Here is a 16,138-nt window from a genome sequence, read left to right as displayed (position 1 = left end):
TTAATTTATACAGCCTATATCCTGAAACACATTGATGGATGTGTTAAACCCACATGGTAAAAAAGGCAACATGGCTATTAGAGAATTATAGTTATTGCACCTTGTTTACATGGGGAAACAAAAACTACAGGAATCCAATGGTATGTATGTTAGATGAGTAGTTCGCTGTTTCTTAAGCAGACAGCAACCTCCTTCAGAAAGAAATGAAGCTAATACTAAAGTGCTGAAAACTGCAGTCCCGTAAGTGTCCACTAGAGGCTTCATAAATCAAATCAAAGAAACAGACCTTTATAGCAAAAACATACTTGTTTACAGTCTGGTACAAAAATAAAAAACTCTGAAACGTTAATCTCTTATTTTGTCCATTAGTGGCTTCTCCTCTTTATCTCTAGCTTGGCCACCCGAAGTTAGGTTGAGTCAGCATTTTCAGTTTTGTAAAAAGGCCAAGGAGAGGCTTCAAAACTCAAAAACATCTGTGAACTCTACACTCTAAGAGACAAGGCTCCTCTTAACTTGTTTGTTTGTACTTGCACTCACAGAACTGTGACAAGAACACACCTAAAAACGTTAGCTTTGTGTGAAGAAGCAAACTTGATAAAGTTACCAGTCCAAACATGGCCTGGTGGCCCATTATTGTTGTTATGAGGTCACTACTTGTGCATGACTATATGACTGGGAACATACCACACATGCGTAAATGAGGCTCTGTATCAGACTGTAGATTTAGTTTGTTATCTTTCTGTTTCTTAAACTAATTGATGCTGATTCAGGATTCCAAAATTGGAGACACATTTTTATTACTTTTAAAAACACAAAATTAAGACATCCATAATCACTACACTTATTAGAAACAGAGACCAGGATAGTGCTGCAGAGAAATATGAACCCTAATGATACCAAATATAAAACTCCACAATCTGAACATAAGCTTTCATTGTAAAATTGGAGTGAACGATTTGGCATTCTGTCTCACTATCAAATAAACACATCGACTGGGACTTTGATATGGATGTAAACTACTCCACTCTGCACATTATAGTCACAAAAAAAGATATTGATTATTATTAAGATACAGTTTCTCAACTTTTCAAATGTTGAGGAACTGTTCTGTTTGGATTTTAGAAACACATCTCACAAAACATCACTGTAAGTGTTAAAAAGGCTGCATTTTATCCCAATGGGCAAAAACATTTGCAAATACACAGCAAATGATACTGAAGGTTTGTCTGTTTTAGTTTGTTAATTTTGTTTTGATCCCTTTTTTGTTTTGTTTTTCTGTTTTTATTTTTATTTTTTTTCTGTTTTTTTTTTCTATGTATGATGTGAATCATATGATAATTGACAAGTGTGACAACCAACTTATTAGGACATGGATAAGTAGCTGGCAAACATCTGGATGTAACATAAACAAACAGAGCTCATCGTGAGATTTGCATCTGCAGTAGTTTGACAATAGCTGAGGGGTTTAACATCTATAATAATAATGTACCTATTCTTCTCAGCCAGAGATGAGCTCATAACCACACCCTGCCAACAAGTGGGAATTCTTCCCCACATTTTTCTGAGGATAAACACAGATATGCAAATGAGACAGTGTGTCCATGTGTGGAGTCAGAGTTTTTCCTAAAACTGTCCCAAAAAGAGTTTACTTGGAAAGAAATCTGTTATGTCAACTCTTGGATGTGATTGATCTCCTCTGTCTGTAGGAAGCATATTTAATAATCAAACACATTGTAGGTTTCTGTTTATAAAAACAGCATCCTATCTCTCCCTATCTAGCTCGTTCGCTCTCTGGTGTTGCATTATTGTGGGAGAGCAGGTGCTGCTGCCCCAATTACCATACAGCTGAAAGCACAAAGAAAAAAACTTTACTCCCTCCATGCCTCCCCCCTCCTCGTCCTCCTCCCCCTCCTTCCCCTCACAAAGTCCCTTAATGACAGCCACGCGAGTGACACACCACCAAGTCTTTTTTTACTGCCTCTACCAAAGAGACAGTAAGGGAAATCGAGTGGCGTGCGCAAAAGAAAAGAAAAACTGTTGGAGAGTCAAGGTGTGCGTGATTCGGTGCGTCTCATTGATTGGTTTTCTGACACGAGTGTTTTACCTGCAAGCTCGTAAGGTTGGGCTCTGCGCATTTTAAGTGTTTCAGATGAGATTTAGAAAATTGATTACAAACAAAGAGATTTAAGAATTGATCACCTGAAGCATTCAATCTAGTGTAAAGGTGGAGTGTTCATACATGTGCTTACACCTGGCATTAGGGTTGAGGGTTCATTTTTTGCTTGCATTTCCGACTAAATTAGATGATCATTAAAACAGCACAGGAAGGTGAGAGATTTTATATCATATAGGACATGTGAAAGGGAAAAATGGATGAATCTACAGATCAACTTGTTCAGGGATGTGAGAATGTGAACACCACGGCAGGGGTAACACCATAGGAATGTGGCGGAGCAGATGGTCGTTGTAGCGCAGTTTGGGACGGCTGGCTGCCGGCTGGACATGCAGCCAGAGACCGGACCAGCCAAAGCCCTGCCAAAAAAAAAGTTATGAGAAGCCACGGGCGGACTGGCCGCTATTTTCTAAACCACTTGATGCTATGTGTAGGATTTCATGCAGAGGTTAAAGAATTTGTCGGTGTGTAAATGGGCCCTGTGTGCTGTGTTGTGGAGGAGGGAGGCATCAGGGGAAGCTAGGGGTTGTTGCACATTTAACAGCTCACTAGCCATTTGGTCTGTCCCTTTGAGAGAAAGAGAGCACGGGGGTGTGGGGGAAGGGGGGGTGCGGGTTTGGAAAAGTTGTGCGCACCCCCCTTTCTCTTTCTTTGTGATAGCCCCGGGGCGGACTTGTGGTGGTGGAGGAGGGAGGGGAAGAAGAGGAGCAGAGGGGCTCATTTGCATCTTATTACCCTTCGCCTGCTGGCCCGGTATAAAACCCTGAGCAGAGCTGAAGACCCATCAGAAGCACACGCTGTAAAATCAAGAGCGGTAGTAAAAACGGAGAGTTGGGATCTGAATATCATTATCAATCCAGTGGGAAAATAAACAAGACCACCACGAGCTGTTTTGACGACTCATTGGAATTAATTGTCGTGATTTTCCACCCGGGATTTCATTCACGCTTCTCCAAGAGGATCCCTCTGCTGCGGATTAATTTACACTGTAAAACTTTTTCATTTTCAGCAACTTTTGCCTCGTATGGGAAAGCAGAGAGGCTGAAAGGACAAGTTTCTCTGCACCTCACCTCGTGCGCGTCAACTCTTCACCTTCACTGTGACATAACGGAAGGCTGTCCAAACTTTCTCCATGAGTGTTTGAGCCGAGCTACACAGACGTGTGGAGCTTTCACTGCGTGTTTTAGGGCTGTCAACACAATGGGACGCCTGTGTTTGCTCCAAGTTGTCAGCCTCTCCCTGCTCACCTGCCAGGTAGGTCCGATCATGGGGCAGAACATAATGAAAGGGAATTCATATCAGGCTCTGTTAACGTTGTGTTTATATAGTTTTATGGGGAGCTGTCTTTATATTTCCTTAGACATCTCCAAGTCACCTGTCTTAGACCCACAGGATCTAATGGTGTGCGTGTGTGTTTCAGGTTTTGTGCTCCGGAGTGTTTGAGTTGAAGCTGCAGGAGTTTCTCAATAAGAAAGGTGTAGCGGGCAACGCAAACTGCTGCTCCGGAGGCTCCGCTTTCCCGCAGGGCCAGCACCAGCAGTGTGAGTGTAAGACTTTCTTTCGGGTGTGTCTGAAGCACTACCAGGCTAACGTCTCTCCCGAGCCTCCCTGCACCTACGGCGGGGCCGTGACGCCCGTGCTCGGCTCCAACTCCTTCCAGGTGCCGGAGACAAATGCGGAAAGCTTCACCAATCCGATCCGCTTTCCCTTTGGCTTCACATGGCCGGTATGTGTGCCTTTTTTATACAGACTGTTTCAAGTTTTTTCTTCCAAGGTTTCAAGTAGCCTACAAACTTTATGAAAGATTGCGTCAGGATATTCCCCATCTCAATACATGTGTATTATTTGTTGTAGTTTTAGTGATAGTAGTTCTACTTCTTTGATTTGGTCTATATTGTGATCAGGGTTACAAAGGACTACTGAAAGTATGGACAGACAGTGAAGTTATTATAGTTTTATTCCATTGGGACACATTAGCTTTGAAGAGTGCAAAACGCAACAGATGCTCCCAAACTCCACACTTGTGGGGGTCTTTGTCAGCACTGTGTGAGAGGGCCTATTGTAGTATTTCACTGCTCTTTGGTGGGATAAAACGGGGAGGGAGGAGGGCGTGTGTGCAGAGAGGGGGGGGGCAGTGTTTTCACCAAACGCTCCTCTCCTCCGACCAGCCGCGGTGGGAAATTTAACATCCTCTGAGTTGGCACATCATTGGCAGCGCAGCGTGAAATTCCGCCTCGTTTGGTTTTACGGCGGTGTCAGAGTGTGATAGTTGCAGGGGTGTGAAAAGGGAGCAGGTAGTAGTCCTTATTAGGCCCCTAATCAACACGGGAATTAGGCTGTGAAGTTTATTGGGAGGCCTCCTCATGGCTCTCTGCTGCTGTGCAGAGGGAGGGAGGCTGCAGGCCGAGCAGCTGTTGACTCTCTGTTTCTCTCCTCAGGGGACGTTTTCACTGATCATTGAAGCCCTGCACACTGACTCCCTGGACGACCTGACAACAGGTGGGTGACAGCCAGAGAAGGCAGCAGTGTAACTCAAAGACAGGCCAGAAGGCTACCAGTGGCCTCTTGGTTGCATGTTTTTTTTCACTGAAAGCTGGGTCAGAAGAGCCAAACAGGAAAACAAAGTGTGCTGTGTTTTAGATTCCTTTAAAGTCTTGTAAAGCTCAACCACATGAAGGACTTTCTTACAACTGATGAGACAAATTTTTAACTGTGCTGTTGTATTTGTCATCAAATAAATCAAGATGTCACATTGTATTGTTGAAAACGTTAGTCACAGACCCAGAAGATAAGGTGCCAAATAACTCATTGAGTCACTGTGTCAAGCTTCAAGAGAAAGCTTGAGCACGGCCAGAAGTTTATCTAACGTCAAATGAAGTAAATGACCACCCACAGCTCAGCAGAATGTCTGCGTTATCTTGATGCTCTTATCACTGACTTAACTAATGATGACTAACTGATCACAGCACTGAGATGTGGATGTCTGTGTTTGTCACCAGGTGTAACCTGCACTTGGTTTCTTTAAGCAGAGTACACATTTACTGTCACACAGACAGATTTACCCCCTTACTGTCTTCTTTCAAATCACTCAACTCCCTAAAAACACATTCAGTAGAAACATGCAAAGTGACATCTTCAGCATAAAGGACAAAGAAGTGAATATAAGAAAATGTAACAGAGCATGACTCATGATTCAGTCATTAATCTGACTATGGCAATGATAGTGGGTCAGTCCTTCTCAGTGTGTCTCAAAACATCAATGATTTACTCAAGTGTTTTAGCTCTATTCCATCATAACTCTGACAATAACACTCCTTGACTCTTGCAGACAACCCAGATCGTCTGATCAGCAGGATCACGACTCAGCGTCACCTCACTGTTGGAGAGGACTGGTTCAAGGACATGCAGACTGGAGGAAGAACTGAGCTGCGTTACTCTTACCGTTTCCTCTGCGATGAACACTACTACGGCGATGGCTGCTCTGTCTTCTGCCGACCCAGAGATGATGCTTTCGGGCACTTTACCTGTGGAGAGCGAGGGGAAATCGTATGCAACTCTGGTTGGAAGGGACAGTACTGCACTGAACGTGAGTGTGTTTGCTTTTAAATCCAACACTATCATTCAGGGTGTGTTTTGCAACAAGTGAAGGCCATAAAGCCATTGTGAGGAGTTTATCTTGGTGTTGCACTAGTTAATATTTCGATAAAGCTGCAGCTGCATGTGTGATAGATAAGATAAAGAAACAGCAGTCATTAGCAGCAGGTGGTGATGTTTACCTGCAAGCTTATCCAAAACTACTACCATACTACCTCAACAGCTATAACAAGACATAAGGTCTCTTTCTGCTCTAAAATGTTATTGAATTTCCTGATAGGGGTCTAACTTTATTAGGCACAGCAAAGACTTCCGTGAAGTTTTAAAACTCACAATTTACATTTGATTGTTTGCCTGTTTTTATATTTTGGGGCACTGTTTTCCGCCTCCTAATGCGAGGCCCGTGTGCAACAGGCGTCAGTCAGTTATCCCATAGCACCAGAGGCCTCCATTCTAATGAGCCGCCGTGGCTCCTCAGTAATTCACACGCCGCGTGCCTTCCATTAGACCACTGGGGCCTCCTCGCCCCCAAACCTCCTCCCCGATTGGCCAAGTGGGGGTCCTGTATTGTTGAAGCCGGGGTTGGTGATTGGCCAAGCAGGGTTGTGTATTGTTGTGGAGGGGGCAGCTGCTCGGTGAGAGGAGACAATGGAGCAGCTGTCTGGTGGTTAGCTCCACACAGACCAGCTGGCCCTGGGGGGAGGAGGAGGACGAGAAGGGGAGTGAGGAGAGAGACGCAGGAGGAGTGGAGGAGGGAAAAGGGTGGATGTAAAGGAGAGGAAGAAGAGAGGAGGAGAAGATGACAGGGGATAGAGTGATGGAAGAGGAGAGGAGGATCAGAAGTAGGAGGGGAGAGGGCTGAGTGGAGGAGAAGGGCCAAGGGTGAGAAAAGGGACTTCTGACCCTCAGTCAAGGGGAGAAAAGAGGCTTTGTATGGGATGCTTTTGTATTGGGGAGCAACCACGGTAAAGGAAAGGGTTTGTTGGCTGGTTCTTCTGTTTATTGACTTCCTTTGGGCTGTAAAACTGAAAGGTGACGTATCCACTAACTTTTGTGGCATTCAAGAATCAAGTCAATGTCAGAACTGACCTGATGACCCTGGTTAATTTCTAAATGCTATCTTTCTTCACTAATGCAGACATTTTTAATCCAAGAAGTCTTTAACCCTGAGCAAGAGCCAACAGGCACCTTTCTAGTTTAACAGCCTGTGTGACAGAAGCTAGGAAGGGACAATAAAAGAGTCTGTGGACAGACAGGTAGACAGCCAGGGCAGCAAACATGCTGAAAGGCTTGCAAACAGATAAGAAGGTCAGGGCGCCAAGCAGACAGCCACACAGCAAATTGAAAATGGCCTCAGTGAATGGTAGACTGATGGAGGGCAAACCCATGTTTCCAAATCTGGATTTCCCATGATTCACCTGTCATTTTTTGTTTCCTCCATGCAGCAATCTGTCTCCCTGGCTGTGATGAAGAACATGGCTTCTGTGATAAACCAGGAGAGTGCAAGTAAGTCATGAAAACAATAAAAAGTCATGCTCAGGTCACTGTTGTCTGCATTTTTATTCTGGACAGTGTTTAATGACCGTTGTGTTCACAGATGTCGTGTGGGCTTCAGTGGACGTTACTGTGATGACTGTATCCGTTACCCAGGCTGCCTCCATGGCACCTGCCAGCAGCCCTGGCAGTGTAACTGCCAGGAGGGATGGGGCGGGCTCTTCTGCAACCAGGGTGAGTTTATTGAGAGATTAATTACTTCTTCCGGACTGAATCAGCCTCTATTGTTTCACTTTTAGACTGTGTTGTTTCTAAATGTTGGTTCTTGTTGATGTCTCCAGATTTGAACTACTGTACACACCATAAGCCCTGCCTTAATGGAGCCACCTGCACGAACACTGGCCAGGGCAGCTACACGTGCTCTTGTCTGCCTGGGTACACAGGAGCCAGCTGTGAGATCCAAGTCAACGAGTGCTCTGGAAACCCCTGTCGTAATGGGGGAAGCTGCACTGTGAGTATCCATCAACTCAAGTCATGTGTCAATGAAAACAAGCTTAGTCATGGGAAACAGGCCTGTGTGTAACCACTGTTTACTGTTTTTAAATACAGGACATTGATAATGGCTATAAGTGCACCTGCCCACCTGGTTTTTATGGTAACAACTGCGAGTTGAGTGCCAATACCTGTGCAGATGGGCCTTGCTTCAATGGGGGACGCTGTGCTGATAACCCAGAGGGTGGCTACTTTTGTCAGTGCCCGATGGGATATGCTGGCTTCAACTGTGAAAAGAAAATCGACCACTGCTCCTCAAACCCCTGTTTAAACGGTAAACTATCATCATTTGTCTACATGTACCTACAACTGCAATTATTCCAACCTTCAGATCAAATATCTGGAGACTAAGTCTTCTTGTCTTTCTACATTTCCACAGGTGCAGAATGTGTGGATCTAGTGAACTCCTACCTTTGTCAGTGTCCTGAAGGATTTTCAGGTCCTAACTGTGAGGACAGCTTTGGCATCTCTGGGTACTGTCTGTCCTTTCCTTGTCAGAACGGTGGGACGTGCCAGGAAGGAGCTAACAGCTACACCTGTACTTGTCCTCCAGGTATGACAGCAGCACTCAGCTGATTTGCCTCCGTGTGAAGTTGCTTATGTTTGTGTTATAGACTCTAAATCTGTGCTTTTTCTGCAGGATACACAGGTGAAAATTGCAGTACCCCCGTCTCCCGCTGCCATCACAACCCCTGCCACAACGGAGCCACCTGTCACGAGCGTGGAGGCCGCTATGTGTGCGCCTGTGTGCCTGGTTATGGTGGTCACAACTGTCAGTTCCTCTTACCAGAAGTACCCAAAGGTCAGCCTGTGGTGGATGGACCAGACCGGAGATATTCCCCTGATGATCAGGAAGAGGATGATGATGATGGCACTGGGTTCCCCTGGACAGCTGTGTGCGCTGGGGTCTTCCTTGTTCTTGTGATTCTGATTGGCTGCTCCGTGCTGGTGGTCTACATTAGGGTCAAACTACAGGACCGGCATAGTCATCACGGTGACAGTGTTCACAGCGACAGCCATGAAACCATGAACAACCTTACAACCACCAACAACTGTCTACGCAGCGATAAGGAACTTGGCTCTCTGATGACAACGTCAGTTAAAAACACCAACAAAAAGGCAGACTTCCACTCAGACCTTGCTGGATCACTGGGTGGCCTGAGTGGAATCAGTGGACTCAACGGGCCAGAGAAGAAGGGCTTCAAGACTCGCTACCCCAGTGTGGAGTACAACCTGGTCCATGAGCTACGGCCTGAGGAGCTAACGCTGTGCAAAGAAGAGAGCCATGATGAGCCAGACGTTAGATGTGACATGCTGGATGACTCAGACTCAGAGGAAGAATACAGAAAGAGACAAAACAGGTACTTTGCAGTCAAATCTCAGATGTCAGTCAGTGAGAGTGTGCCTTATATTTAGCTACCTTGTTATGTCTTGTGTGACTGACAGTTTGTTCTCTCTTTTACAGTGACGCATCTGAAAAGAAACAAGTTGAGGAGTCACCAAGCTGCAGTGAGGCAAAATACCAGTCGTCCTGTGATTTAAACAATCACACAGCAAGTGATCTCAAATACCAGTCAACCAGTGACATCAAATACCAGTCATCCAGTGATGTCAAATATCAGTCAACCAGTGATGTTGACTACCACAGTCCCAATGACAGCCGGTACCACTGTACCACAGACACCAAATACCAGTCCGTCTACGTCATGTCAGACCAAAAAGATGAATGTATCATTGCTACAGAGGTGAGTACAAAAAGACAGAACCATCTTTATGGCAAATGCGCAGAAACATCACCACATCCTCAGAAAGCAAACTGACCATGTTTTTATGTGTTACAGGTATGATACGAGTCCAGACCAGATCAGACCAGATTCCTTTGGTTAATAGTGGTCCACTGAAACCAGCCTTGAGCAGTAGAGCTCAGCTTGTCTCCAGGAGGTTTTACTCCTGCTGTTTGCTGCTGTTCCCTGGGATTTACCGGAGGACTCGAGCCAAGATGCTACTGAGCCATTGCAGAGCTAGTACCCACTTGGTAGGACTCAGTACTGCAGTAGTCCTTTGGGTGAACACCAGACATTTAGGATCCAAAGGTCTGATGCTGACTCAGCGCCATCAATGAAGGACCAGAAGATGATGTAAGCACTGGTACAGTGTTTGTACAGTAACAGTGCTGAAGGAGCTCTTCAGTTGGATGGTGCTGTGGGAGAACTGTTGCCTAAGTGGGGAATATACGGCTCATGCGAGGATGAACTCTTCTTTCCTGATAAACTCTGGAGTATGGACTTAGAAGATGACAGATGATATGGTAGTACTGTAGAGTACTGATTAAATGAACAGTGTAGTACCTGTGGTGTACTGAGAACTTTTGAAGTACTGTTGAAGTACTGTTATGTGCTGTGGTTTTACAATGCAGTGTAAAAGCTGTCATAGATATTGGACAGTTCATGTTCTGTCCAGTGCTGCAGAGTAAAAGATCAAGTATTTGCTAAAGAGAAGTCCTTTAACATCAAACGTACTTCAGATGTTACTGTTGTGAATTCAATTAGAAATAATATAAAAAATCTGAATTGGAGCTTTTTAATCAAACACACAGACAGGTGGACTTCTACTACGGCTGAACTTGGCCTGATGCTCTGCAGCATTGACAGTGACAGTGTTGGCTGAGCTGGTTCTCAGCAGATAACAGAGAACTGAAGACTCCAGTAGTTACTGCACATTGATCCAACATGGATCCAGTTGGGCCATACTGGCCCCCAACCCCTGATGGTTGTGATACACGGGGCAACGCTTTGGGCAGGGCAACTTAGGCAACACAACAGTCAGAATGGGAGAACAAACAAAGGGAAAAAAGACTTTGAAACAAATCAGAAAAAAAATAGAATTTTGACCATTTTTTACACAGTCACCTAAAAAATACAAAAGTCTCCTGAGCTCTGGTGATGCTGTCGTATTTTTAAAAAGGCCAAGCTTTTAAGGACTGGTCTTAACTGCCTTGAGCTCATTGCACTATGGAGGTGTGTGTGTGTGAGTAAATGTGTGTGAGTAAATGTGTGATTGAATGTGTGTACAGAAGAGGTGATACCTGTGTTTGGTACCATGTGTATGCACTGCCCACTCCCATCACCCCCAGTCTTCCACTACTGGCCAATTAAAGGACACCATCACCCTGTCTGTCATTGGTTAGGATCATTTGTTTTTATTTTATTTGTTATGTAAAGAAAGACGTATTCTTTTAATTTAACTATGTAATTATTTGTGTTCAACCCTGTTGTGATTTTTTGTTAAACCTGTTATAATTTAAGTTTGACTGTTTTTATTTGGCAGATAATGTAAGTATGTATGTATGCATGTATGTGTTAGGCACTTGAGACCCCTGTGACTGTGTTGTATTTAAAAGAAAAGTCGTATGTACAGAGCCTGTCATTTTTATTACTGGAAAACAGCGCAATATTTTTCCAAAATAAAAGAGGAATGAAATCATGATCAGCTTCTGTCTAGTGTGCACTTCCTAGTTTTGTTTTCATACATCTGACAAACAATTTAGTTTGCCTAGATGCACTTAAATCTGCTTCTGTTCAGATCTGTAAAGTGACATTGGTTTAATCTCAGATATAGATGATATAGATGTGCATTTTGAGAGTGTAAAACTAACCTTTTCTCTAGCAGAAGAGTAGGAGGAGCTTTGATTTGTCACAAAAAGAGAACATTGACAAGATACGGCACAGATCTTTTTAAATCCACTCCTAGCACAAAGCTAAATCAGACAAATTCAAGCTGAGGGAGGGATTTGTTAGCTAGCTGATGGTGTTTTGGTATTTGAGTCTGTGTGTGTGTGTGTGTATGCGTGTGTGCGTGTGTTTGTCTGACACAGCAGAAGACTGTCTCCTTGTGGAACCACTAAATGAGACAAAGACACACCCCATAATCATAGACCGCTTAGCTAGCCTCCTCTGAGGCCAGAGCCATCTCTTTGTGTGTGAGTATTTGTGTGTAAAAATATATGTGTGTGTGTGTGTGTGTGTGTGTGTGTGTGTGTGTGTGTGTGTGTGTGTGTGTGTGATGAGAGAGAAATAAATAGAGAGATACAAAGAAAATGTCCATGTGTTAATGGCAGTCTGTGTGTTTACGTAAACTGAGATTCTTAATGTCTTTCAATGAGCCTTAAGGAGTGTGTGTGTGTGTGTGTGTGTGTGTGTGTGTGTGTGTGTGTGTGTGTGTGTGTGTGTGTGTGTGTGTGTGTGTGTCTGTGTGTAAGTCTGATCTTGTTTTAAGCAGAGGGGTATTTATAGCTGGGGAGAGAAACCACCAGTCTGGATTTAGTCCTGGTTGCCCCTGCCTGACTACTGTGTGTGTGTGTGTGTGTGTGTGTGTGTGTGTGTGTGTGTGTGTGTGTGTGTGTGTGTGTGTGTGTGTGTGTGTGTGTGTGTGTGTGTGTAAGCGACCACTGGGAGCGTAGAAGTAGTCATCAAAGAAACTCATCTGGTTGGCAGTCTCATTTAAATGCTTGCACGAGACAGAGAAATTGGTTGATAGATGATCGGAAGTTCAAAAAGCATAGAAAGTGTCAACATGGAGTGCACACACACACACACACACACACACACACACACACACACACACACACACACACACACACACACACACACAAACTTGTGTGTGTGTGTTAAAACAGGGGGGTGGGGGTACTCCCAATCATGATGAAATTCATGTAAAGTCTCAGTCCCAGTTATAGACGGACGCACACGCTGTAGCAGTGACCTGCTCTCCGGTTGTAGACACTGGGACCGTTCCCTTTCAATGACTGCAACTGTGACTGCTCAAAAAGTATTTGCTTGTATTACACAAGCTGCAGGCAGTTGTTAGCACATACCATGCTAAGCTTTTTAACTTAACTTTTTTCGATGCCACAATAGCTTTTCGCTGAGTTGGAAAATCACAGGAGACAGGCTCAAAGCTAGTCTTTTGTTGTTGTTAGGCTGTCCTCCGGCACTGAACAGTCGCACACACTCACATCCTCCCCTCGCTCTATCTCTCTGGTGTCAATAGTCAGACAAAGACCTGGTTACTGGCTGCCATATGCTGCCCTGCTGCAAAGAAAGAGCAGCGCTCTTTGAACTTCTGAGGGACAAATCCCAACTTCTTCAATGACAAACTTTATAAAGAGAGGCAAGAACAGTCACATTTTTACAGGGGCAGTTTATCCCATACAGACGGATTGTGTTGTCTTATTCATCAGTTCCATGAACAGTGAATGCAGAGGTTGTACTCAAAGAGGAAACAACACATAAATAGCAACAGCTTTTTTACCATAAGGTGACAGGTAATGTTAGCCATCTCCTTTAAAAAAAAGTATGCTGTTATGTTTAAGGTCCAAAAGCCAAAATTACAGGTTATTACATGTTATTACATGTTACAACCCTCCCAAAAAAATCATTAGCAGATTTTTGTTTGTTTTAACAACACATTTGATAAACCATTTAATTTGAAGCAAACTTTAGCATTCTGCCACTTTCTAGCTAATGTAACTTTAGCTAAAAGGTGCTGGGTGCTTACACTGAGACCACCTTCTGAGATTCAAAAGAACAAAACAAGCATTGACAGAATTTACATTATAAAAATACTATACCTCATTCATTAGCTGCCATCAGATCACACTGTTAGCATTCAGCCACCTACTGGCTACTAATAGTATTTGGTAGAGATTAGCAGATTCATAATGTCTCCTCTTGAAGAGGAGAAGCAGGGTTTTGTGTTCACATTTCTATGATAGAAAGTAGGCAAAAGCCCCAGAGGATGTTGCAGACTCCAGAGATGTTGCTAAGATTTCAAGACTTCTGCTGATATTAAAGGGGCTGTGAGGAGTTTGAAAGTGATCTTTAAAAATTCTTCCTTCTAGATATATGCCTGATGGCAATCCACACTTTAAAAAATGAGATTGTCAGCACCAATATTGCTGGTTATCGGTTATTTTAAATTGCTACTTCTTAGCTTCCAGTTCGGGTCGGCCAGGACCGGATTGATATACGGCACGTCTGGGTCTCTATAGCTGCGTTTCCACCAAGCAGTCCGGGTCGGTTCAGTACGGTTTGGGACAGAGATCTATGTTTTTCTTTGCTGAAAACAACTTCTGTGATTAATTTTGTAGTGATGGTGGACACAGGAGCGTAACTGTCAGACAGCAAAAGGACAGAAGAGCAGAAGAAAGCTAAACAGGAGAGTGATACAGCCCAAGCTAAGGGCTAATTAGCCTTTAGCTCAGGCTGTATCACTCTATAACACAGGAGCTAAACTGTTTGTGATAATGTTTATTCCAACCCACAGTCAGCAGTTATTCTGCAGTGGTCTATTCAAACTTGAGGGTCTATCAATAAAATGAAGAGTGAGGTTACGTTAGCTCTGCTTGGTAGATGACTGGCAGGACATAGCTAACCAGGATTTACTAACATTACAGACATGTCTTAGAGAACTGGTCCGCCAGGTGCACTAAATATAAAAAGCTACTAAACTACTTACAAACACAGTGTTTACTTGTTAGATATGTTGGAGCACTGGGCTGCGGATGTTGCCATATATAGCCAGCTGCTCTGCCTGATGTCACGTTTCAAACCGTAGCGCTGAGTAACTGTACCTAAAACCTTGACGCGTTGTATCCAGTAAAAAGTTGTCTTAAACAAAGAAAATTTGTTTCAATCCAATCTCTATATGATTCCAAAACAAACACACACCTCACTAAAAGTAATTTACTACAGTGTGCGAAGAATCCAGGCCACAAGGTGGCGAGGGAGTGCAATTAAAACAGATCCTCCTTATAGCATCTTTAAATTGAATGGTTGATTGCTGTATTTTTACTCTCACCTTCCACTGGAAAGGATAGGTCTGGCTTTCCCCCCCAAGGAGTAGGAAAACAAATACCATGCCTTTTGGTAGCATTTAACATAGTGGGTCTAATTTAAGAGAGACCCCTTGATTTGGCAACTTTTAACCAGGTATCTCAATTTTAAAAACTATTGAAACACGGAAAAAAAATATTGGGAATGCAGCTAATCTTTTCAACATAATGCTGAAATATACTCATGAGAAATGTCTGATGAAAAACTGAAGTATTTGTGAGAGATCCATTTGGAAAAAAGTTGACAAGGTCACCGTTTAGACCATAACACCGACTTCAAGACACTAACTTAGGCCAGACATAAATTGACTCATGGGTTGACTGGGAACAGGAGGTCTCGTGCCCCATTGAATGAGCTGATGATGTACGATAAATGTTGGAAACCACTTTAGTACTGTATTTTGGATTAGATGGAGGCCAATGAGTTATAGAACAAAAGAAATTAGCATTTTGATTGATTAATCCACTGTTAATATTGTTTTGAATTTTCACTTTGTCAGGGAGCAGTGAAAAGTCAGCCACTTCCAGCAGTGTGACAACATCCATGATATCTTCATTAACACATGGGAGGCAGTTTAACAGACAGCAGTAGCTCATAAACCTCCACACAAAACAGAAAGGAATAAGAAACTCTGATGGAAATGTTTTATGTTCCCACAATGTTTTGTCATTAATCTGGTGCCACAGAGCTGCCCACTGTGGCTGCCATGCGAACATGGGGAACAATCTGTTTTGATTTATAACCTCCTGTTTTAGGGCACATTCACTGAGGTGATGTTTAATGCCAATAAAAAAAGTTTAGTCACATATAAAAAGCAATGCAATGTCCAAAATGATAAATTGCTGTGTGACTCCTCCTCTCTCTTTCCATACACACTCTCTCCCACACACACTTTTTCTTCTGACAGGGAGTAGGCAGGACCAGAACTAATCCAGAGAACAGGCTGTTTAAGTGTGTCTGCTATAATCTTATTAATCTGTCCATTCATAAGCTTCTCTCCTCTCACCAATCTGTTGGAGCTAGAGAGAGAGAGAGAGAGAGAGAGAGAGAGAGAGAGAGAGTGTGTGTGTGTGTGTGTGTGTGTGTGTGTGTGTGTGTGTGTGTGTGTGTGTGTGTGTGTGTGTCCGTTAGTTTGTGAGTGAGTGTGTGAGAGAGAAAAGGAGAGGTTGCTGGGAAGGGAGTGACAAGAGGGAAAGAAAAGAGCTCACACTTGGCCAGTGACCCTCCTTTTGTCGACACACTGGTCACCTGTCATGCACACACACACACACACACACACACACACACACACACACACACACACACACACACACACACACACACACACACACACACACACACACACACACACACATCTCTTTTCTGGGGGCTGTTGGAGCTGGGGCACTCTTGTGTCCTATAGGGGGTTAAGGTGCAGATCATGGTTCACAGC

At 43.7% G+C, this 16,138-nt stretch overlaps 1 protein-coding gene across 1 annotated transcript; it reads left to right on the top strand.

Moving 5' to 3' along the window:
- The first annotated feature begins 2,981 nt into the window (after nt 1-2,981).
- Nucleotides 2,982-11,186, top strand: dldh (dihydrolipoamide dehydrogenase). Its single transcript, XM_074666428.1, has 12 exons — nt 2,982-3,427; nt 3,594-3,899; nt 4,612-4,672; nt 5,502-5,759; nt 7,213-7,273; nt 7,365-7,495; nt 7,603-7,772; nt 7,871-8,087; nt 8,193-8,366; nt 8,454-9,174; nt 9,279-9,558; nt 9,655-11,186. Exons 1-12 carry the CDS (start codon nt 3,374-3,376, stop codon nt 9,658-9,660), a joined length of 2,439 nt encoding a protein of 812 aa, XP_074522529.1. The 5' UTR covers nt 2,982-3,373; the 3' UTR covers nt 9,661-11,186.
- The last annotated feature ends 4,952 nt before the right edge of the window (nt 11,187-16,138 follow it).

This window comes from Halichoeres trimaculatus, unplaced genomic scaffold (assembly GCF_033239565.1).
Source record: "Halichoeres trimaculatus isolate MK-OKI-2021-1 unplaced genomic scaffold, fHalTri1.1 fHalTri1_scaffold_3, whole genome shotgun sequence".
NCBI classification, from domain to species: Eukaryota; Metazoa; Chordata; class Actinopteri; order Labriformes; family Labridae; genus Halichoeres; species Halichoeres trimaculatus.
This window is presented reverse-complemented; position numbering and strand designations above follow the sequence as displayed.

Bases quoted from the DNA above. Each gene is read 5' to 3' on its own strand.
- dldh (XM_074666428.1), top strand. From the start codon at position 3,374: ATGGGACGCCTGTGTTTGCTCCAAGTTGTCAGCCTCTCCCTGCTCACC. The intron at 7,496-7,602 runs GTGAGTTTATTG...TGATGTCTCCAG, and splicing joins CGGGCTCTTCTGCAACCAGG to ATTTGAACTACTGTACACAC. The intron at 8,088-8,192 runs GTAAACTATCAT...ACATTTCCACAG, and splicing joins CTCAAACCCCTGTTTAAACG to GTGCAGAATGTGTGGATCTA.